This window comes from Cariama cristata, unplaced genomic scaffold (genome assembly GCF_000690535.1).
Source record: "Cariama cristata isolate BGI_N322 unplaced genomic scaffold, ASM69053v1 scaffold3673, whole genome shotgun sequence".
NCBI lineage: Eukaryota > Metazoa > Chordata > Aves > Cariamiformes > Cariamidae > Cariama > Cariama cristata.
Window position 1 is genome coordinate 45907 of NW_009609977.1, and position 24045 is coordinate 69951.

A 24045-nucleotide genomic window follows, 5' to 3' on the forward strand; every position below is an offset into this window, starting at 1 on the left:
TCACCCCCAACCTCGTCACCAGCATGGGATGGCATAAATACTGCCCTTTGGTCTCTGTTTCCCAGAACTTCCCTCTGTACAAGGGCACCCCCAGGAATCCTGTTACAATGGCTCTGTAGCTGTTTAATATCAGCACAGGGATGTCATTCAGCCCTACAATCATGGATTATACTACTGCAGATTACAGATTGAAGACCACCGTGATGTGTAGCAAGCCAGCGTTGACACTTATAGTGGTGTCATTGCAGTAGCATGGCATCCCACGTGGACTCATTTCCTCCAGAAGTGGCGAAAAGAGGCCACGCTGCACTGGGTAACACTGTGATTAAAATATGCCTGGTCTCCTCTTGGGCTGTTCTGGAGCTAGCACAGTGTATCTCCATGCTGATCTGCAGCCTGCAGAATTTGAAGCTGAAAAGGCTGACTATAATAATCAAGTGTGAATCTACTCTTGCCTAACACTGCTGGGGTAATATGCCCAGTAAAATTTTCCAACCCAAGGCCAAAAACATGATGCCTCTCTCTTTCCTTCCCTCCCTCTTCTATAGACTTAATAGAAATTGCCTCCAGCAATTCCACATACATTAGAGAAGGAAGAAAACACAACAGGCAGTGCATTGGCACTCCAGGTGTGCATGCTCAGACATGGGGAGCTGAAAAGAGGATGACAGGCATGACTGCAACAAGACTGCCATAAATTACACTGCTTATGATTAGTGTGAAACCCTATTGTGAGGCAAAAATGATGCAAAATAGAGAGAGAATACAGAATACAGAGAATAGAGCTGGTTTATGCATGGATTTTTATTTGTAGTTAGTGACCCTGGGTTGATGTGATGGAGAAAGTCAGTGGACCAGATAATCAAAATTCAGAGGACAAAAAAAATTCTTAATAATAATCCTAATTAATAATCAATTTATTTTGCCTGTCAAGTAGCAAAATGGCAATGTAATCTGCGAGACAAATAATTCTGTACTCTGAAAACAGAAGTTTTGGTACTGAATGCAAGCCAAAATCAGCTCTCAGTTACACTGGTGTAAATTCCAAAACACCTCTGAAGAGATGAGCCCATGTACTGCTGGTTTATATTAATGCAAATTTGACCCTAGGCAAGATGCCAATTTAAATTCAATAGTTTTGATGAGCAGCCATCCAAAAAGAGTTGCTATTGGAATTCAAAGCAATTTGATAAAATAAGATGCTATTCACTGATCTCTTTAAATGATTTAAGGTAAAATTGTACTGCTACGGAAAGTGAGATCTGTTCTTAATGGATGTCAAGAACCTCCTTCATTGTCTTCCAACAAATGGAACAGATGGTTTCTGGCTTAAAATCAGTGCTTCTCTGATGAAGTCAATGGGTAGATGCAGCACCTGAGAGCCTAGATAGATTGCATATCTTGCTGTCTCTCTTTGAACACAAAGGTGCTGGTTGCTATGTTGATCACCTGGGTATAGTAGTCCCATTTATATTTTATATACTTGTGTGTTCATAGCATTTGAAAAGAGTAGAATTTTTTTTTCGCATTTACAAACCAAGCAACTAGTACAAAGTCACAGACCAAATCTAGGCCCTGTTCCATTTTTCACATTACATTGCTTTCAAAGGCTACAGGTAAGAGACAGCCTATAAAGTACTTCTGCTGGGACATGATTTTTAGTTTGGACCAATCTGTTACACTATCACATCTCAGTTTCAGCTTATTCTGTGTGGTGATCTCAGCTGATCTCAGACAACCTTTCCATTTTTTATTGACTCTCCCACTGCCCTAATGAGCAAGTCTAAAGAAGGTCCCTTAAATTCCTTGCACTTGGGCTTCTTTTCTCATGTCTTTCTAGAGTAAAGTGATTGTAAGATGTTTACACTATTATTCACTGTAGATGCATCTTTCATTCAGTACCAGAAAGTGGGATTGAGATTTAAGTTTGGACCTTTAAGTATGACATTAATAGTAATAGACAGTAGCTCCTTGTCCTGGCTGTGCACTGAGGGGATGGGAGCTTTGCAATATGATTTGGGGCAGCTGAATCAGAGCCTATAATATCACACTGAATAATTTAGCAGTTGTTACTGACCTTGATCTCTTCACAAATTCCCCTCTAACATCTATGACTATGTGTGAGAAAGTAAGAGCCTTTTATGTCCTTTTTTTTTATTTTCACTTTAAAAGCTTACCTGATCCAGCAGCCCTCTCAATCAGCTAAAAAGCCTTCATCCCAGTAGTTCGTTCTCATTTTCCATCTCCTTTTTGGAAGCTTTGTTTCTATCCTCCAAAGCTCAGAGAGTGGCAGTCCTCATCTGGAATATACTGAATGTTACAAAAAGTGCAGCTTTTAGGAGACTGAGCAGCCAGACATCATGGTGAGGGAAAAGGAGGAGGGGTGATCTTAACTGGACTCTGGGTCCAATGTGGAAGGACTACCAACTTCACTTTGAGTTATGTAGAGGTGGCAAAATTTCCCCTTTGCAGGAAATTTATACATTATTTTAAGCTCTTTGTAAAGTGGTTTTACCGTAGTTTGTAGGACAACAGAGCTAACCTTATTGAGGGAGGACTTGGAGGGCTGAAAGCAGGTACATCTACACTATGTAGTGAAGGAGAACTGCCCCATGTCCTCTCTCAGTAACTCTAGACCTGCAAGTAGTCTTGTAGCATTAATACGGCTGAATATAGGAGCCAAGCAGGGCTGCTTATTCACCTCATTAAACAGTCAGACTGTTTCTGGGGTCAGAGGTTCCCCTGAATAATGTTGCAGCGCACGAAGCACATGCAGCAAGCTCATGCAGGTGTGGTGGGCTTCTCTGACATGGCACTGCACCGTAATACGCACACAAGTGTTGCCTCTACAAACACTGAAACCGGTCCTAGAGCTTAAACAGTGTGAATGTATCCTTCAGTGACAGTCAGTCAGTCCCTATCATTCAGCAGAGGTAACATTTGCCTGTAGCCTTCTGCAAAATCTAGTGATACTTGGAATAGTTTGAACTTGTGATAACAGAAACGCTGAAATTGAAGGAGATAGAAGGCTTTTTTGTGATGATTTTCAGAACAGGGAATAAATGAAGGACCCTTTGCTCAGGGTTATGATTCTGTCAGCATTCATCTTCTCCTTGGAGACAGTAACAAAATGGACCCAGAAGAGCTTTTTAACTCTATTGTACCACTGTTGTTCCACGTATTTTGGTTGCTGATACATAAAAAGAGCTCCAAAAGTTCAGAGTATTTTTTTTCTCCTTGCTACTTAATTCCCAGAAAAGTAAGCTGGAAAAGATTTTATCTGAATAGGTTCTTTTCTTTTTAAATTATATATACGTGTGTGTACATATATATATGTGTGTATTTTTTTCCTCTAGCCATTTGTAGAAGGATTAAGATTCATATTGGATTCCTTGTTTTCTTGTGCATTTTGATTTGTTATGGTACTGTTATTTATCAGAAGTCGCAGTGCTTTTTTTGATAGAAAGACTGAAAGAGATGTTTGGCATTCATTTTTATATGAATTATATTTATTTCTTCAAAGACATTGGAACACCAAAGTAAAAATATTTTTTCTGTATAATAATTTGCAATATATCTTTTCTTGTATTGCATATAAATTACAATGAGTCTGGCCCTTTAAATGGTTGAAATTAAGTTATAATTCTCACAGTTGTCACTGTCTTCTGCATTATCTGTTACCACTTGATGAAAAGGAATAGTAAAATCTGCCAATATTCATTTAATAGAACAATGCAAGACCTGCATGCCCTCTGGTGGAAGCGATCCTTAACAGACTAATGTAGATCAGCTTCTGTGGCAGTGCTAAATGCCTGACCTGTAGACATACATACACTCTCCTTTGATACACTTAGTTACTCAATTAAGTTATGTTTCTCCATAGCAGACTTTGTTAGCTAGTAGGAAGGAAAACTCTTCCAGTGCATTTTTTTCTTCACACTTTTCATTACAGTTTGCAGTCTTTCATTTCTCTTCAAGTTCTTTCTTGACTTTTAACCTTGTTACTCCACTGTAATAAAAAGAAAATTATTTATATGTTGTGTCAAGGTATTGAACAGTATCTCATTATTGACGCAGGTTTTATACATAGAATTTTGCTCTGCTTTTAAGGAAGTTTACAGGTCAGATACAAGCTGAGTAAAGACGGGCTCCTCATTTTCACCATTGATTCTGGAAATTTTGCCAACCGAGAGCTGCACCATGTGAAGATTAACAGAGAAGGCAGAGAGCTAATCATTCAGGTATGCCATGATTTCAGTGCCTGATTGCCAGCAGGACTGCACGTTGATCTGGTGCAACAAAAGCTGGTCCAGCAGCAGAACAGCCCTATAGGGTAGAGCAATGCTACATCCAGACCCTGCTTCAAAGTGTGCCCAACCATGGTGTTTTCCATTGAGTGATCCTTCCCTTGTGTCTGGCAATCTGTGAATTAGGAAAGACCTTTGGCCAGAAGTTTATCTGGACCGTTGGAGTGGTTGTGGGGCTTAGGGATATCTGTGTGACCTGTAGTTCCAGAGGAAGCACACAGTATGGATCATTAAAAAGCTGCCAAAGGGAGAAAACAAGCTGAGGAATGAGCACCTGGGAATGTACTTTCGCTTAGGGTATGTGCCCCAAGGGAGAATGAGACTCCAGCTGCCTTATCCTCTCACAGAAAATGAAAAGCTGAGGGAACGCAAGGTGCAGCCACCACGTGTATGACAATGCCCTGTCCCATTGCTAGAGGTACACCATGCTGAATGTGACAACCTCACAAGGGACAAAAGCCCTCCTCTGCCTTGTTTCCCTGCATCGTCTGTTTTTCCAAGGCAGGGAGAAGAGGACCATCTTACTACTCCTTCTGCTTTCCTTCTGAGACTAATTATAGCAGTTCATATTACAAAACAAATTAGCTAGATCTGGGAGGCAGTCATTTAACAGGGAAGGGTGGCAGAGTAGGAGACAGAAATAAAGGGAGTGCCACAGTTTTTCTTTCCTCTACAGTTTCCATGTCTGGGTGATAAAATGATAACACAGTTAGCACGCAACTAGGGTGGGTAGGCCTGGTCATCTAGGAAGGAGGCTTATGCTGAAAGCCAGGGTTTTCCTCAAGCACCAGTCTTCTATTGTCTGCTGCACTGTGGTTTTCTTCTAAGCAGAACTAATTCTTCACATTTCTAGAGAGGCCTCCTTTGAGTATATTCTGAAGTGACTAGACATAGATTTTGGGAAGCAGGGGGATTTCAATGTCAAACATTTTAAGCTTTTCTGCAGGGGAAGTTTCTTCAAAGCCCTTTGTATGACTATTCTGGTGTACCTTTCAGCTTCTCATGCTAAAATCAAAGCACATTCACTTTGCTATCTTTAGAAATTGAATCACGCTTGGGGGCAGAATTAACAGATTTGAAGCTGAGAGCGTTCCCAGAAGTTTGCGGTACAGAGAGAGCTAGGGATGTCCACATGCTGTTGCAATGAACTAATTTTATTGACCTCTTCCAGGTTGATCAAGTTCTCAAACTCAAACACAACTTTTCTGAGATTGATTTTAAGGCCATTAAATCACTCACCTTGGGCAAGGTCACAGGTAGGTTCTACCAAATATATTCCAGATTCATCAGTCGTTATAGTGCTGGAGTTAACCTGTGCTGTGTGTTGGGTTTTTAATAGGATTGGAGTTTTGTTTTGCTGGTTTAGCTGTAAGAGTTGGTCTGAACATTCCAGTACTCCTATTTGTATATCTTATCAATGGAAAAATTTGACAGTTTTACTTGTTCGCACAGATAGCAATATTAACTTCTCCTGTTGCTCCCTCCAGTAAAATGGTTCATACTGCCTGTGTGGCTGCACAGGGTGACATCTTAGCCTAATGATATCATTTTGTTGACTACAGCTTGCTCCTCTCATGCCATCTCTGTTTCCTAATGATAAGAAGAATAGCACTGTGAACCTTCATTGTCTTTACCCTTTTTTCACTCCTAGTCCTTTTCCATTTGAATTCTGCAAGGAATATTTATAATATAACACTTGAGGACACAATTCTGCATGTTCTGTCTGTGGACCTTCTTGATCTTTACCCCTCCACACTAAAAAGCCATTATAAGACCAGGAAAACTCTGCCTGAAATTTGGAAAATAGAACTCCTCTATTTTGTTGTCAAGTATGCTATATTACTTTATATAAGAGTCTTATTCATTCCCAGTAAGATTCTAAATGCTTCCTTGGTTATAGACATTTCAGTCCTTTCTTAGAATTGGACCTCCATATCAAGCCTGGCATCTGTTTCACTATTACAATTTTATATGTTTTATTAATAGCACCCAAGACCTGCAGGACTGGTAGCTAGACAGAAACTATAGACATCCCCTAGTGGCTACTTCTGCAATATAATTGTATATAATGACATTACTGCATTCTGCATCATGTTTTACTAGCTAGATTAAGGTCAGGAACTGATTTTCCCCTTAATTTAAAATTTAATATTTGTTCAGAATGCAGCAATCTTTCAAGCCTTTGTGGATGGGTTTGGGGACCCAACACTTTTCAGCCCAAGTCAGAGCTAAGCTAAAAATCTCATTTTGTCAACGGTCAGCTGTAGTGCTGAAAATCTAAAAGAACATTACTCATCATGACCTCTACCTAAAGTTCCAGCTATAGATACCAAATCAATAAACCAAGGCTTTTCTAACCAGCTAGATGGAATATAGCACAAAGACCTTCAAACACGTAGCCAGCAAGCTGACAGGGTGCAGCTCAGCATCATGGACAGAAACTAGATTTAGTCACAAGAATATGATTAACTTTACAAGTGCAAGGTTGTTGCAAAGCCAAAAAGCTCAGATGTAGCTCCAGAGGTCTGGCATTCAGCTCCACTGAACACCACAGGTTTGTCTGCAGATAGCTTTTAATGGATATATCCTTCTGTTATTTCTCTCTTGCCGCAAAGTTTATTGGGATTTTATTTTGGTAATAGTAATAATAATAGCAATAGTTCATATTCTGTAATGACACTAAAGCCATACAGTTGGCCATCCAGATCGTGGGAGATCTTATTGCTGTACCAGGTATCACACAATGCGTCCCAGCAAGTCACTTTAATTCCAGCCTAATCCTAATTCTGGTTGCTTCTTCATATGTTAAGTGAATTTCCACAAACTTTTTCTTCTATGTCAGGATTTAATTTTCCAGATTTTATCCCACAGCTGTAGCTATGCTGAGTAGAGTCCTTGTGCCCTCACAGAATCACAAATATCCCTGAGTCTTCTCTCCAGTATGAGCATTCCCAGCTCTATGAAGCCTCTCCTCATATGAAAGATGCTCCAGTCCCTTAATCATCTTTGCAGCCCTTCACTGGATTCACTCCAGTAAGTCTATGTCTTTCTTCCACTGGGGACCCAGCAGTCGTGTAGTGTTACAGTTATACAGAGTACAGGAGAAGGATCACCTTCTTCTGTCTGCTGGCAACGCTTTTCTCAAGGCAACCCTGGATGCCAAGATGTTGTCTGCTTTTGCTGCAAGGGCGTATTTGTGGCTCAGGGTGAGCTTGTTGTCTACCAGGACCTCCATGTCTTTCTCTGTAAAGCTACTTTTCAGCTGGTTAGCCCCAGCCAGTATTGGTGGATGAGGTTATTCCTAAACCAAATGCAGATCTGCATTTCCTTTGTTGAACATCATGAGATTCCTGTTTTCCCATTTCTCCAGCTTGTCAATATCCCTCTGAATGATGGCACAACAGTCTGGTCTACCAATTGCTCTTCCCAATTTTGTAGGATCTCCAAACTTACTCAGGTTGCACACTGTCCCATGGTGGAAAAAAAAAAAATAAATCTCTGCTGCTACAGTGTCAAGAGTATTGCCTTGCTGTATCAAGAGAAGAGCTGGACCTTGTCATTTTAGGAACTTTTTAGAACTTACATAAATATGTCCATTCATCATTTATACTAATATATGGGTAAAATGTTGACTGTAGCTTCTTTTAATGATGGCTCACCAGAAGGTGAATACTAGTGAACTAAACTAATATCCTCCAAGTTCTTCCTTGTCATTGCTCAAAGTAAACACTTAGAGAGGTACGTGATGCTTTGAAGCAGACCTAGACTAAATGTCCACTGAAATAGAACCGTATAAAAAAACTCTGTTCTATGTGTCCTATGTATCCATGCTACATTCTGCTGAAAATTTGTTTCTCTTCTTTCCTGTCACACGACTGCTCATTTGACTGCTTCAACAGCCTGATCCTGGCTGCTTAACCAGGTGATTATACCTTCTTCTTTCTTGACTCCACCATTCATTTCCCACTGGCTGAGTAATCTCAAAGAGAGCTTCCAGCAGGACGTCATAAAAGCTTGAAACCTCTTCCTCACCAGATTTTCTTACGACAACCTTTTTAGCACAGCTGGAACTTTTGAAAAGTGCACTTTTATACAATGACCAGTTTTTAAATAAGAGTTCTTCCTCCCCTTCTACACCCCACTAGCCCCATTACACTTCCTTTAGTCAAAAGCTACTTAAACTCTGATTTTTTTTTTTTTTCTGCTTTTCAAATCTGCTGTATTTTGCAATAGCTGCCCTACACTCAGCTCTGAATTCCAAGAAAAAACCCTCTGCTTAAGGCAGAGGAGGCTCACTGGGAATTCAAAACATAGGGACACTCACTCTGCTACAGACCTGCTTGAATGACCTTGGGCAAAACTTTTATGTGCAGATATAAAGGTAAGAAGGCATCTTATTCCCACTGGAACCAGTCTGAACTTTACTATCTCTGTTCTCTATCAGTAAAGCATGGATAATAGAACATCCCTACATCAGAGGGGTGCTAGGAGGATATAAGCATTAAAGGCTGTGAGCTGTTCAGATCCACAGTAATGGGGCCATATAGATGCCTTAGAAAGATCAATCTAAATATAAGTGTGGCTTTGAAGACAAGGGAGTAAAAAGAAGCAGCATCCAAGTAGCCAAAAGACATTTGTGGAATTCATCCTCACAGTGTCCAATAGCAATAGAAAAATATTATCCCATAGTTTGTTGTCATTTTTACTACACAAATACAGAGGCAAGACACAAAAGGACCTATCCAAAGCTCATCAGCATCAATGGGAGTTTTCCCATGGACTTTAGTGAGTACTGGATTCAGGCTCCAAGTGGGTCATACAGTTTATAGCAAAGCCCCAGTGAAATCTTAACCAGAGTCCCAGTTCATTTACTTTAAATTCTCCTTGCAGAGATCATACTGCTGTATTTAACCACATAAGCTCTATTGGCAATTTAACCTAACTGAAGCTGGCTCCGCTTTGAACAGGGGTTGAACTGAATGACCTTCAGAGATGTCACTCAACTTAAATTATTCTGTAATTCTCTGATCTCAGAGACACATTTGCATATGTTTAGGTCTTGTCTAGAAAAAGCTGCTATCCTAATGGAAAATATCATTTATTTGTTTTGGGGTTGACCTTAATGAATCTTTGAGAACTTCTTACTGTGCCCCAACATGTCTAAATCTTTTACCATTATAGTCCCTGGAAAAATATTCACTGATGCAGAGAAGTGAATCTCATTGTCTGCATATTTGCTTCTGAGCAATTTAATATACTAGCTGTGTAGTGATAACAAAGTAAAAGAGTAGCATTGAAAGGAATTCAAGAATATTCTGAAGAAAAAGGTTGCAAAAATTTCTTTAGCACCTACTAATGTTGACCTAATTTACTAGTGTCTTCAAAGTGATGAATTAGCAGACCTTCCCGCATTGGTAATATAAAGAACTGTGTAGTCTAGCACATGATCATGGTATCTTTTATCTATAAAAGCCTGAGCTAAAACACATTCAAGTTGTAGGAATCTTTCCACTGAGTCTTTCAACTTTGATATAAAGTGTACGTAGAAGAAAGTTTATCTGGAAAGTAATTTTATTAAAATCATTACATAGGTGCAATACAATTCTTATGATTTCTACAATAGCTTTTCTTATTAAAAGTTCACAAGAAGAAAATGGAATTTGTACACTGAAGAGATCACAGAGCAATTCATCCAAGAGTGATATTATATTGAGGGAGATGATAACAGGATAATTAAATCAGAAGGAGTAAGTTGGCATTAACTCTGAGATACAAAAACTTCCCTAAAGAAGCATCTCCTTTTAGAGTGTTTCTATGGAAAAGACTTAAATCTATTTTTTTGCTGGAAAGTCATTCCCTTTTTTAAGCTCATAAGATCAAAATTTGATTGAGAAATTTAAAGTCACAGTCTCAGAATATTATGCTCTAGCATTTTAAACAATACAGCAATGACTGCAAGACATATTGACTGGACTCTTCTCGTCACTGCAAAGCTCTTTACTGCAGACTCTTCTTGCCCTAAATACCTGTTTCTTAGAAGAATCATACCCTAGAAAAAGATCTTTTGGTTGCTTTATAGAGTACTTTTAAAAGTAATTGTTTTTCCTCCTAGTAATCTAATAAAGCATTAAGGAAAACTTAAATGACTACTTAGGATAAAAGAAGAGAGGCATTTGGGATGGCAGCAGTTAAAATAAGCGAAGTTTGGCTACCCTAGGCACTTCAAGAAATCCAAGATCTAAGCCAATAATGCCATCATGTCTCTATCAAAAAGAGACCAAATCTATTCAGACTTTTTCCCCAGCAATATCATTTACCATATGATCATAACACCATGCTTAAATCCCCATTTTCTGATGATAATACTGCCTAAATGAGTGTCGAAGGTCATCTACTTCTATCCAGAAATTTTATTTTTAGTCTGAATTCTTGCTGCTTGAGTTGATTTTAACTGCCTGCTCCTGAGGAAAGCATGTATTCTTTTGCACATCATCTCTCCATCTTCTTGCATATTTTATTCTTTTTATAGATTATAGTTTGAGCCCATGCAAAATCATATAGGGCTGGCTGTGTTGTGACAGATTAGGATTCAAATGTCAAAAACTGTGTCATCTAACACATTTCATATTGCAACTCCAAGCAGTATTTCATTTCTGATGACAAACTGTCTGTAAGAAAACATACTAAATGCATGTCTGAAATTATCTCCGCTAAGCCTAATGAAACAAAAATTCTCAAATGTTCCATTTGACATGAAATGCTCAATTGCCATCAAGAAAATCCTGGCATGTTCTGCTCATTCCTGGGAAAACTTGTGAGAAAAAGTACCTTTACTTGCTCTTGCTGTCCCTTGCTTTTTCAGAAATGTCTTGAAGGTGCATTGAATGCCTGGACCCTGTCTCCCATTCAAACTCATCCTCTTTTTAAACAAGAGCCAAACTAGTTGAGCTCAATGGTTCTAAGCAGGAAAAAATTCTATGTTGTTCACTCTTCTGCCTTTGTGGAAGGCTAACATCAGGAAATGAGATTGTTCCAAAGATGCCTTTTTGTGGGTTCCAGTCTAATCCAAGATATGCTTTCTGCCCTTTCTAAATTAATGATTATTATCACCAATGTTTACTGAGGTTGTTGAAGGACTTAGCAGCGCATTTTTTGAGGTAACTACACAGTACCTGCTAGTCAACCCTTCTGAGACAGGTACGATGTGGAGACTACAAGAGTCTTTTACTTCAAGGTCATGGGCCAGAATCTAGTGACAATGTCCAAGAAGTAATCTTGCCAGTGCTGTTCAGCACTTTGGCAAAATGAGGTGATGGATACAGTTTAACTTCCACAAAAATAATCTTTCTATTTCTCAGACTCAGAAAAAGGACAACCAGTGATTCAGCATACAGAGTAAATTACCCTTTGCACTTCTGCCAGAGATTCATTTAGATTAATTAATTAATTAGGGCATAGACATATAAAACAGGCTATGTCTGCTCTCACTGAAGTTAAAAATAAATTTCAATTAAGGAAATCCATGATGGGCCTTTCTGGATATAAGTGAGCACACCAGTAATCTTTGGGCTCAGGTTTAAGTTTCTGAGTGACATTAAATTTATGTTTACAAAGAAACAACAAAGAGATATTGGATAATGTTTATGGACCCATTTTCCAGAGTGATATCTTGAGAAAGAAGGTCTTTTGAGCCACTCTCCCTGCACATAAATAACACTTTGGATTTCTCTTTGATTCCAGTTACCTGTAATATTAGTTATCATTTAGTATGTCAATTTGCTGATACATTGCTGAGCCGCCTAATGCTTGGTCCTAGAGAATTCCAGCAGAATTCTATTTATGATGAGAGTTAATTCCCTATTACTGAGGTATTAAGACTTAAAATTGCTTTATTTATTTAAGATCTTAAAACACATGTGTTTTATATGACACAGATGCACAAAGAAACAGCAGTGGAGCAGGATGACTGTTTTAGTGAATAGGAATGAATCAGCAGATAAATTATGTTGATACAATCAATAAAGTTTATAATATATAACTACATGTTAGACTTAATCCTCATTATCGCGAAAAGCCATTGCAAATACATGGAAAACGGGAAAGCAAAACTGACACAAAACTTACTGAGCTGTGACATTGCAGACAGCTTCCAGGGAGCAGCTAGAGGACCCAGCAAGAAGCCAGACCACCTTATGCACAACTCAGCAGACAAAGCTTAAAAATTGCTTCATAAAAATACAGGTAAACTTAAGTTATAGGGAATGAACAGTTAAATTACTCAAAAGCCATAAAAGATTGCCTTCTTACTCCCATGTAGAAATCATCCAAAGTAACTCAGTCTCCAGTAATGAGAACAGAAATGTAATGCTAAAATGTCAGAAGACCAAACCAAGCCATCAGCAGCAGTTCAGTGTGATTTTCCAGGTCAGTCAAATGCATGGAAAGATTCACAGTGTAACAAGCTCAAAGGAAGTCCACTGATGTTTCATATGAACTTGCTTCAACACAGACCTTGGAACTTCACCGAGTTGGTTCTCTTATTGAGCACGATGTCATGTAGTGAAAGTACCTTTTGGAAAAACATTCTATCATGCTTTAAAGACTTCAGGTGACTGAGTGGCCTTTAATAAGCCTTTCATAGAGGTAACCATGTCAACATCACAGATTTATGTTATCCACTCAAGAATTTGACCCTTAAAGGTCCTTTCCAACCCAAAGCATTCTATGATTCTATGAATTCAGAGGGAAGCACAACTCGTTCACATCCAAGTTGTGTAGGTCTCTTGTTGAGAACAGTGAAAGCCCCACTTTCTGAAAGACGTAAGCAAACTGTATCTCTGCACGTGGGATTTTTACCAGAAGACTCTGGGGTTGGTTTTGTTTTGTTCTTTGATTTCTTTTTTTCAAAGCCTTGCAACAACAAATCTCCTATTTCTCATTCATGCAAAGCTTACTTTGACAAGACTCCTGGAATTGGCTCTTAATTTGACTTTGTAAAAAAGCCTTCAAAAGTACTGTATCTTAGTCTTTTCAAACTACTGTACCATGAAAAAGTAATTCATTATTTCTTAGGCTTTACCTTTTGCACATTGGGGCAGAACAGAGCAATTTAGATTGCCTGATGTCTAAAAGATACCAACAAATCCACCTTTTGTGTCAGAGCTAAGAAAACAGGAAAGACTGAGAGTAGGAATGTTTACAAAGGGTTTTATAAATTCAACAAAGATGGCAAACACTGTAAATCAGTCTTTTAGTTTTGTATAAGCCTTCTTGAAAAAAACTTGGAAACAATTCTTTGTCTGTTTTACAACAGCCCTGCCAAAATCTCATTAAAAACCTGAATGCAGCCAATTCCTACACACTTTGAGAAGAGCAAATGTGAACCTCTGTAAGGCTATGGTTTTTCCAGTGGCAAAGCCTCACTGTTTCCCTTTTCCATCTCTCTTTCTTGCATTTACTCACAGCCCAGAGGCTGTCCCCCATGACAGCTCTGCAGACTGAGCATCTCTCCTATAATACCCCTTGGAGAACAAGCTCACACTATACCTTGCTTTGCCGAGAAGCAGCCAAACTCTTCCATGTTATACTTCCATGAAGACATTCAAACATAATTACAAATCTTTCTGGGCTAATTCCCTCTGGCTGCAATGACAGAACAGTCGCAGATCTTGAGCACCAAAATAATGTGTGATTTGGACTAGTTTTGAGATTTCTCTGTATTTTCCTACACGTAAAATAATTTACGTAACTCAGGTAGCAATGTCAGTTATAAGAGAAAGTCTACTTTTCTCCTAAATCCTTTTGCCTGAGAGCTTGTAAATTCATTGTATTTGAATGATAGTGGAAAAATTGGACCTTATTTTAAGGTTTACCATCTTACTCTTTCAAGCTTCGAAAATAAACTTGAAAAGCTGAGAATCCTGATTTTCCAATGTCACTAGAAGTATTTCCAAAACTTTCAATGCTAGAAGGTTTTTTTCATAAGCAAGTAATTTTTAAGACTTTGGGTAAGTTTTGATGCCATATATGTGAGCATTTGTGGTTTTTTTCTTGTTTGATTGACCTAGATAAGAGGCATATCATGTTACAGACATATGAGCAGTATAAATTTCAGTTTCTGGAATGTAAATAAATGAGAGCTTGGAGGAAAGAGAAGATGTCTTCACTGTCCTTCACTGACTTTCCCAAACAGTCTTGGATACAAAAACTTTTGGAGCTAAATAAAAAACACTTGCCTTTGAATTGGTTTTCTTTTTGTGAAATTTCAATTAACACAGACCAACAGATAAATTAATTGTGCTATGTCATCTTCAGGCTGGAAAAGAGCATGGGGATATGGGTTTTGGTTTTGATTTAGATAAAAAGGTATAGTTTTGCTTTTTATTTTATTGATGGAAAGGGGCTAGCAGAGTGAGAGCCTAGCGCATAACTAGAAGGATTCCTAGGAACTCTGATTATAAAAATGTAGTAACATGATTAGGGGCATCAGAAAAGTAAGCTGAAAGATTAATTTTTGAAGAAGGGTGGAAGCATATATTAGCAAGCCGTTCAATATTAGGCCACATGAAGCATTGTATAACAGTCAATAGAGAGCACGCTCCTTCACTGAAAGAGTAGAGCAGGTAAAATGTCTTGAAGATATGGTCCATGTCTGTGAAACAGATGCAGAAAAAGTTGAAGAGCATCATCCTCTGGATCCTGTGATACTCAGTGTTGCTATTTGTACTGTTTATTATTATGATTATTACCATGGTTAGCACCTATGATGTGTTAGATATTGTCCACACAGTAGAGAAAATGAATGAGGAAGGAAAAACAATGTAGGCTTTTATGTCTGAGCCAACTTGATTCAACATAAGTGTCATTGTTAGATGAAGGACTAGGGATGAGAACCTCATGGGTCAGGCCAGGGAGAACTTGTGGGCTGCTGAAGGAGAACCTGAACAGTTGAGACTGGATGAAGAGAAGTAAAAGGGGTGGGTAAGGCAAAAAAGGATTCATTTTTTTTACTGCCTTCCTAAAACAGATAACTCCTGGAGTGTTTTTCTGTTGTACTGCAGATAGTTTGTCACTGGACCCTGAAGTCTCAAAGGCAAATGCCTATGGTTTCACTGGCTGCCTGTCCTCTGTTCAGTACAACCACATTGCTCCCCTGAAAGCTGCCTTACGCCATCCCAGCATTGCTCCTGTGACTGTCAAAGGCTCCTTGACTGAATCCAGCTGTGCATCCATAATGGAAGCTGATGTGAACACAGTAACCACGATATATTCCTCATCAGGTATGTCCTGCCAAGAGGAGAATGGGGAATTTAGAGGATACTGTAGAGTGAGGTTTCCTTCCTTTTTGCTGTAATGCAATTGTGATAGTATAAATATTGGAATTGGGAAGTTGCCTTTTCTCTCAGAATTAAGAGTGCTGAGGAGGGACATTAGGATGAGCCAAGGCCGCTTTAAAAGTCATTGTACTAAAACAAAGTTTTCAGACTAAGTTCCTGGATTGCCTAAAACATGCCTAGAAAAAAACAAAAAAAGTCCCAAAGCCACAGTGGAAACAGCGTTGGAAATATGGTTACGCACCTGATTTGCCATTCCTGTCCACTTCAGATAGCTCCAGTGTAGCAGATCTCAAAGGAGAACATGTTACACAGATTCCATATCCCAGTGGTGATGAAGCAATCGGAGTCATTCAACAAACAAGTCGAATTTGTTCCCACCCTAGCAGAAATTAACAAAAACTCCTTGTACAAACCCCTCAACACATGTGCGTGACTTCCATTGAATGCTTGTACTTTATTCTCTCAGCCTAAAGAGAAGGAGCACTACTTGAGTCGTACCACTAAGATGATCCCAATAGTTCGTTTATCTTTTGCAATCCTGAAACTGTCCTCTGGGAATCTTAAGTATTTTGCATATGTGAATTTGTATGCAGAGAAGGAAACTCAGAGCAGCTGGAAGTGTTGTCACCAGGAGCAGGGGCAATCAAGTTGCTGCTTTAATCACCAGTGGATGTGGCAGAGTTCTTAATGACCAGAAAGGGGTACAGATTAAGGGCTATTTTTTGTCCCTTGACCTATGAAGCCACTTTCTCTTTTCTCATAACTAATAAAACTCTGGTTTAGATCATAGTATGATTCCTTTGACATTTGTACTTGCATCAAACCCCCATTTCCTGCAGCTTCTGCCTAAGATATTCAGCAGAAAACAAATGAAGCTATTAGCATTCTGCATAAGGAAAAAGGCTGCTGATTACTCTGTGGAGAGTGGCTGCCGGTGTGTGTGTGCTTCTCCCCACCCCCCAAATTTCTTCTGATGCACAGAAGAAATGTGTCTTGTAAGTACTGAATGGGCAATGATACTGCAAATATGAACTCCTTGCCCTGTGATCTGTCACCTCGATGATCTAATCTTTCCAAAGAGTTTAGAAAACAGTAAAACCTGAGGCTCAGAACTGCAGGACAGAACACAAAGCAGACTGTAGCATCTTTGAACTTAAATATTTCAAGCTTACAATCAGTTGTAGTCTATTGTCAAGGTTAAGCTCTGTTACATCAGAAATGCAGAATTATTATAAAAGCTCATCCCGGTCTTGGCCACTTTATGCTTTACAATATGATTTCCTCTCAAAATGATGAATTAACTGACACTACTGCCTCACTATTCACACTGGATTTGATTAAAGCCTGAATAAGATCTTTACAACAAGTTAATTCTGATGACTTCATGTCTTCATATGCTATAGTAAGAGCACTGGACCGTAGATTCTTGTTTAAAAAAAATTCCAAATTGTAGCAAATTATAATTTGTAGAGATGTACTTGCAAATTACATTTACACATGGAAAGGACACATTTTAAGAAATAAAAAGAAGACACAGTTGAGGATTAACTTTCAAATTTACTGCTCGTATCTATTCCCAATTTCTCATTATTGAGTGTCTGAGAAGAAAAATAGAACTTCAAAGCTGACTGTATATGTCTGTGTCGATTTTCTAATGTACAGATACTACAAAAAAAGCCCTCTAGGAAATCTCTCTTTAAAGGTGTGAAAAAAGCTTGCTTTATTTATAACTTGAAAACAATTGAAGTTCTTTCCTTCAGAGAAGAATATTTGTTGTCTTCAAGAAAGTTTCCTAGCAGATAGATATGGAATAAAATCCATTCACTCATGGCTCAGTTATCCATACACACTCTTGCTGATTAGGAAACACAAAATGAAAGGTGACTTATTGTGGTTTTGATATTTAACAAAGATCTGCAAATCAGCTTCTTTCTTGCTGAGGCACATGTAGAGGTTTTGGTGTTCTGAACTCTACACTGATGGCGTAGAGATAATGGACCTTTAGTACTTTTTTTTTAATATTTTAAATACTGTATATGGCACAGCAGATTCAACTGTGTGAATGGTGGAGTCTTGAGCTGTCCCTCTACTCCAGCTGAAGAGCAGGTCTTCATGCATTTAAAGTAAAAAATGCCAAAAAATTCCATAAGTCAGAAACTACACAGAAAAATTTTGCTTCTGAAAGGCAGCTTAAACAGTGCAAGTCCCTGTCTTACTGTGCTGGATCTGATATTTCCAAACAAGGAGGAACTGGCCAGGGATTAGCAACTATGAGATGGTAGAGTTCAGGATCCTGAGAGGAAGAAAATAAAGCAGAAAACATGACTGCAACCCCAGACTTGAGGAGAACAGCTTTGACTTGGTCATGAACCTGCTTGGAAGAATCCCACGGGATACAGCCCGTTATGTTTTATGTGTAAAACAACAATTTTTATCCCCATTCCAGTCCTACAAATGCAGTAAATGAGATGAAGCATTGCCATGACTATTTGTTTCTTGGCAACATCACTATAGGCACCCAATATCCAATATTATAAGAGTCTCTTGTAAATAGGTCTCAACCTGAATGTCCAAATCTGTCATTGTGAATTACCATTCATGTTGATAATGAGTGTACTGGAGGTGTTCAGTTGGCCCCAGAAGTCCCTTTTGTGCCTGTAGCTCAGTCAATGAACTGCAGATATGGGGAAGTCTGAATTTTCAGTATGGATGTGTTTGATGAGAAATCCTTCCACCCCTAAAACTAGCAGTAGATCTGCATCTTTTAAAGCATGAAAGCCTCTTTGAGGCTGATGTCTTCTGCACATCTTTGGGGCTGGTATCAGTGATGTAGAGAATAGGAAGAAGTGCCTCCTTTAAGAACCTAAATAGCCCAAAGCCACCATCATTACAAACTCAGCACCTCCTGATACACAAATGCGAAATTATTGCTTGTTTCAATAAAAAACATCTTGGGCAATGAGATACCAAAATGTGGCTGATTCAGCTACTAAGGCAAGGATGTTCAATTACAGTAAACCTTGGAACACTGAATTTCTCAGTCAGGCTTCCACCCTTTCCATCAGAAAGATCAGTTTGGCAAAGCAGTATAGTATATGGCAGAGACAGTCACCCGTAACGCCCATGTACATCCTCTGTATGATGACCTGGAGGCTTGTAAAGGAGAGAAACACAGATCAGAATCTTGTGAAAGGAGAGGGTAAGCTGAAAGAAAAAAAAAAAAAAAGTGAAGATGCAGAAAAGCTGGATTCAGCTAGCAGTAGAAAACACAGCATTTTCTGAGACATGCAGAACTACAGTAGGTACACTGCCATAACTCCACTGACTCCAGGGAGGACTGAGCCTCGCAGGTTTGGATCTGGATTTGAAACTGCTAGCATGTAGACTGTTTGGCCCAGTGTTTCGACAGTAGTCATTTATAGATAGGGTACAAGAAAGCTCCAACATCAAGGGGACTTTAATACAGGAATTCATTTCTGACCCCTTTCTGGTTTGGATCCAATTTGACCACTGCATTTCTGCAGTGAAGAGAAAAACATCCCTTCCAAGAAGCTGTCCCAAGCACATACTGCTTCTCTTTATGAGATTGAATTAGACTTGTATATCTTCGTCTACAAACATAGGTCAGGTCTAAATCTGTCTAGCCTTCCTTACCTTTTGTTTCTTTCTGATATTGTTTCTTAGGTATTAGCAAAAAAAAAAAAAGGAAATAAAAGCTCTGACTGAGAAAAAATCCCAATGGGCAATTTAGTTCAAATGTCTCTCTGATTCTTCTACTGATAAGCTGAGACATTTTCAGATGTTAGTGTGAGCCTTTCTGTTTCCTTTTAAATACACCCTTAACAGACTTCGCTCCTGAAGATGTAGAAGAAAATTTTCCTGCAAGCTCTCTTTAGTTTGCAGAGAGCTTTCTGGTTCGATTCTCCAATCCCCCAAATCACATCTTTTGAAAACAGATTAGAATTCATGAGGGTAACAGGACATTTCTGTCTGAGCCACAGAGAAAATTAATATAGTTGATACAGAAAATAAGTCCTATTTTATTTAACCAACTGCAGATCCTTTTGGGAAGACAGATGAAAGAGAGCCTCTCACCAACGCAGTCAGAAGCGATTCAGCTGTGATTGGAGGTAACTTCATTTTAAAAGATTACAATTGAAAAATAATTCTGTCAAGGCAAACATCTAGGGTACTTTAAATCTAGGGTCCATAAAACCCAGTTCAAGTTTTTTTTAATACAATGCAGATCTAGTATTTGCTGTATTTATTAGCACATACCTATATCAAGCTACCTAGATAGGCACCTGCGTTATGGATGAAGTGAATAGGGGCAGCATGTGGTGTTGGGTATCACCCAAAAGAAGGCATTATGAATCATCAAGAACCTGAGTCTTCTGAAATATAACCAAAGTCTATCTGTCTGCCTGCTTGAGCAGGGGATTTGGACAAGATGACCTCCAGAGGTCCCTTCCAACTTCAACCATTCTCTGATTCCATGTGATTCTGTGATCAAAGACTCAGCAAACTAGTAATTCTTTTACACACCACTATGATGAGAGCCTCAACACAATATTTCTTGAGCTCTCTCTTTGCAAGGTGGTGGTGTAGTGGAACTTGCTAGGTCATATGGAAGCATTTACATACTAGGGAAAGTTGTCCTCGTAGCTTCATGTATGGTTTTCATTTTCCTTTAACAACCTGGAAGGTAATTTATCTCTGTTTATTTTATAGGATACCCTGTAGGGAGTTGCCTTTGATAACATCTAGAAACTATAAACCAAAGTGTACAAGGCTCATGCAAGGTTTCCAGAGATAACACAGAAGAAAATATGCCAGAGCAGGAATTTGAATGAGCATACAGATCTAGTTTTTTAAAACCAAACACACTGACCCAACTTTACTTCCAGTGAAAGCAGAATTTGACTGAAATTAGAAGGTCAATTACATCAATGATTGCTGCTTTAAATCTTACTTAAGGTGACAAAATAGAAATAAAAATTACCAGGGAGGATGTGATAGAGGCAGATGATTGTATATAGACTGAGATGAACTGGTTTATTATATCCACTAGCTGTTGAGCATTGATAATGTATTTTTGAGGTAATCGGGGATTTGATTTTTACTCTTTCTATCCTTTCTTTTTTTGCCCCTTTTCAGGTGTAATAGCAGTTGTGATATTCATCATCTTTAGCATCATTGCCATCATGAGCAGATTTCTCTATCAGCACAAACAAGCGCATCGAAGTAGCCAGACAAAGGAGAAGGAATACCCAGAGAACCTTGAGAGCTCCTTTAAAGCTGACATTGACTTGCAGAACACAGTGAGCGAGTGCAAACGGGAATATTTCATCTGATGGACAATGCAATTTCTTCTTACTCTTACTCCCCTAACCTTCCTTCCTTTATTCCTTTCTTCCTTCCTTTTTTCTTTTTGTAATTTTTTTTTTGAACATTAATTTTTGCTAACTTCTTTTTCATTTGGAAAAGACCGCCCTGCACAGGAAACACTGACAACAGTCACAGTGCCTCATTCTCTGCACAAGAACCTGGCAGTCACAATTTACTTCTGCAACTCAAGAGACCTGTTATCCCACCCTACACAAAATAAGATCCACATGCACACTTCATTTCTGCTGTGGGTTCCTGGATGTTTCAAAGTCCCTACATTTTTATTTGTGTTTTTCTCTGGAGCCGTTTAATTCACCACTTTTACACTAGAGCTGGACTATGTAAAGTAGAGGTAAAGTAGCTGAACACATAGCTCTACAGATACTGGGACAGGATAGAGGGAAAGAATGAGACCAAAATGCCTGATTTATTTTACAGGCTCATTTACAACAATCATAAAGAACTGGCCAAATTCTCAAATGATATGAATTGATATATATCTATTGATTTCAATGATGTTACATTAATTTATACCAGTTGAGAAGCTGGTATGAGGTAAGGAAAAATAAAACTGTCCTCATTAAGCTCCTTCCCCCAACCTCCTGTCCTTTTACTGTAACTTTTAGGCTTATCAGTACTTTTCCAACAATATATGTATCAACAATAAATGTCATTCCTGTGCACTTCTTTCACCTCCATCTCATAAGGCTGGCTATGTAGACTCAACATACTCTAGCATAACCCTAGCTGAAGCATGGAAAATAGTAGCTTGAATCTCCAAGGGTTTTAGGAAGCTGCTAGGACTTAGGTGCTCTATATTTGTCTGAAATGTTAGAAATGCAGCGTATACCTGTTCATGCCATATGGAGGATTATCACGTGCTGAGGTTAAACACTGTTGCCACTGTGGCAAACAAAAAGTACATAAACAAGAAAAAACAAAAATAGTTTAATCTTAAACATGAGTCATGCCTTCTGCCAGTTCTGCTAAAAAAGAAAAAAATCCAACTGTTAAAAAAAAATTGTAGAAATTGGAATATCTTCTCCAAAGCTAAATAGAGAGAGGTCTGGTTCACGTCTAAAAAGGTTAATATTTAATCAACTCTGTTGACAAGGAAGAACATTAGGGATACAAGTTAAAAAATATCTCCAATACTTTACTTTGAATTAATCTTCTCTCCTGTTTTTCTGAAGTCTTCTGTCCTTTCCTGATTGGGAACAATACTGAAGACGCAAATTCTGCCCATTTTACTTGTGCTGCATGCTTTCAGTGTGAGACTGAAGAACCTTCTTTTCAGTCACAGATATCCTAAGGGTAAGAAATGGAGAAGTCCCACACAGGGAGGTTTTTCATACCCTGCTTGTGCCTGTGTGACATACTGCTTTTGCAGGGCTTCTGAAGAGTATGTAGAATTTGCTGTCAGACTTCAAGGTTTCTGACCGGAGTTGAATCAATTCAACACCTAAGAAAAAAAATATCTCTTATTTATTGCAGTATTCTTGATAAGAATTAATTCAAGTCAGTTAATTGTGCAGCTGAATCTCCTTCTTTGCCCCCTACAACATTCTGCAGCCATCCTGGGGTTTCCACATGGTGATCCTTTTTACATAGATTAAAATCAAAGAATCACAGAATGAGGTAATAACCCACAGCAAACTAGACATGAAGTTACACATGCAACAGGTGCTATTTTTCCAGGCAGTGCATTGCAAAGGTATGTAGCTGGTTGGTTTTTTTGATGGGAGGAGGGGACAGACAAGGAAGAATAAATAAATTACAGTTTGGATACAGTGATTCTTCACCACTTCTTTTGGAAGACTTTATGAGAAGTAGCGTCCAGTGAAGAGAAAGCAATCTTGGAATGATATTGCTCTCACGTGAAGAGGAATATGTGAGGCCAGCCCCATAACCAAACTCTAACCAACCAATTTTATAAAGCCATTTATGTTGAAATCAGTATTCGTGCCATTCTTTCTCGACTGTGGTTGACAACAGCCCTTTTGCCTTATGCTGGCTGTTTGCATGATACATGATTACTTCAGAGTGTTTCTGCATGATGAGATGTGTAATGATGGACTCATTAGCTGTGTTCCCTTTACGTTGCTTTATCTTTTGCGGTAAAATCCTGGCAAAGCAATTCTCTTTTCTCCTTCTTTCCTACCTTCCTTCCTTCCTTCGTTCCTTCCTTCCCCCAGCTAAAGCTGCTTTGTTTGGTATGGCAGGAGGGGAGGAATAAGCGAGTGCATGGGCTCCTCTGCTCATGTTTGAGTAATCTTATCTGAAATAGCGTCTGTATGAGACACCTCTGAAGTCCTAATGTACTTAATTGACTTTATGAAGAATGGAATAGGAAGGAAGGGAAAAGCCCACAAGTGTGTGTTTTTCTCTAGCCAAACTAACATATACAAATCATCCTTCTGCTTTCCTACATGTTAGTTTCCAGGAATAAAATTACTACAAAGTGCAACAATAAAGTGCAAAGCAGCTCCAGCAGTGGAGTAGCTGGGAAAACAAGACTGAGCAATGAAGCGGAGTCCTCTCATTTCTCAAGTGACTAAATTACTTTCAGCCATCTTAGGGTTTGATTCTGCAAGATGCTGAGCTTTCTCAAGGAGGATCAAGTTCCCATCACCAAATGTAGATACTGGTGTTGCTGCAAACATTTCAGATACAGCTCAGTGGCTCACTCCTGGGCCAGAGAGTAAGTGTAGTGGCATGCTGTGTGCAAGCCTGGACCTGGCAAAACAGTGTAAATGGTTTGTTTGTCCATTTTTCCTTATCTTCATTTAATATAGCCCAGGCTGATAAAACTCCTTGAAAATTTAACTGTGTTGGTGTGCATCTGTAAAAAGAAAGAACTGCACATACATAAATGCATACATAAGTATACAGAAAGATGTGCATCTATACCTTTGAATGTAATGAGATGTGAATATTTATATGCTACAGGGCTGGACAAATGAACACATTTGTACACACTTGCCATTTAAAATCCTATCTTCTAAATCAGAATG

At 38.8% G+C, this 24045-nt stretch overlaps 1 protein-coding gene across 1 annotated transcript in view; it reads left to right on the plus strand.

Moving 5' to 3' along the window:
• LOC104159717 (contactin-associated protein-like 5) overlaps positions 1-22019 on the plus strand; it is a gene marked incomplete at its 5' end in the record, with an annotated part of 56041 nt that extends 34022 nt beyond the window's left edge. Inside the window, 5 exons of the mRNA XM_009697702.1 lie at positions 4111-4241; positions 5479-5563; positions 15368-15586; positions 19702-19773; positions 20801-22019. Of these exons, the coding sequence (XP_009696004.1) occupies positions 4111-4241; positions 5479-5563; positions 15368-15586; positions 19702-19773; positions 20801-20997 (704 nt within the window). The remainder of the gene's footprint in view (positions 1-4110; positions 4242-5478; positions 5564-15367; positions 15587-19701; positions 19774-20800) is intronic.
• Positions 22020-24045: the final 2026 nt, after the last annotated feature.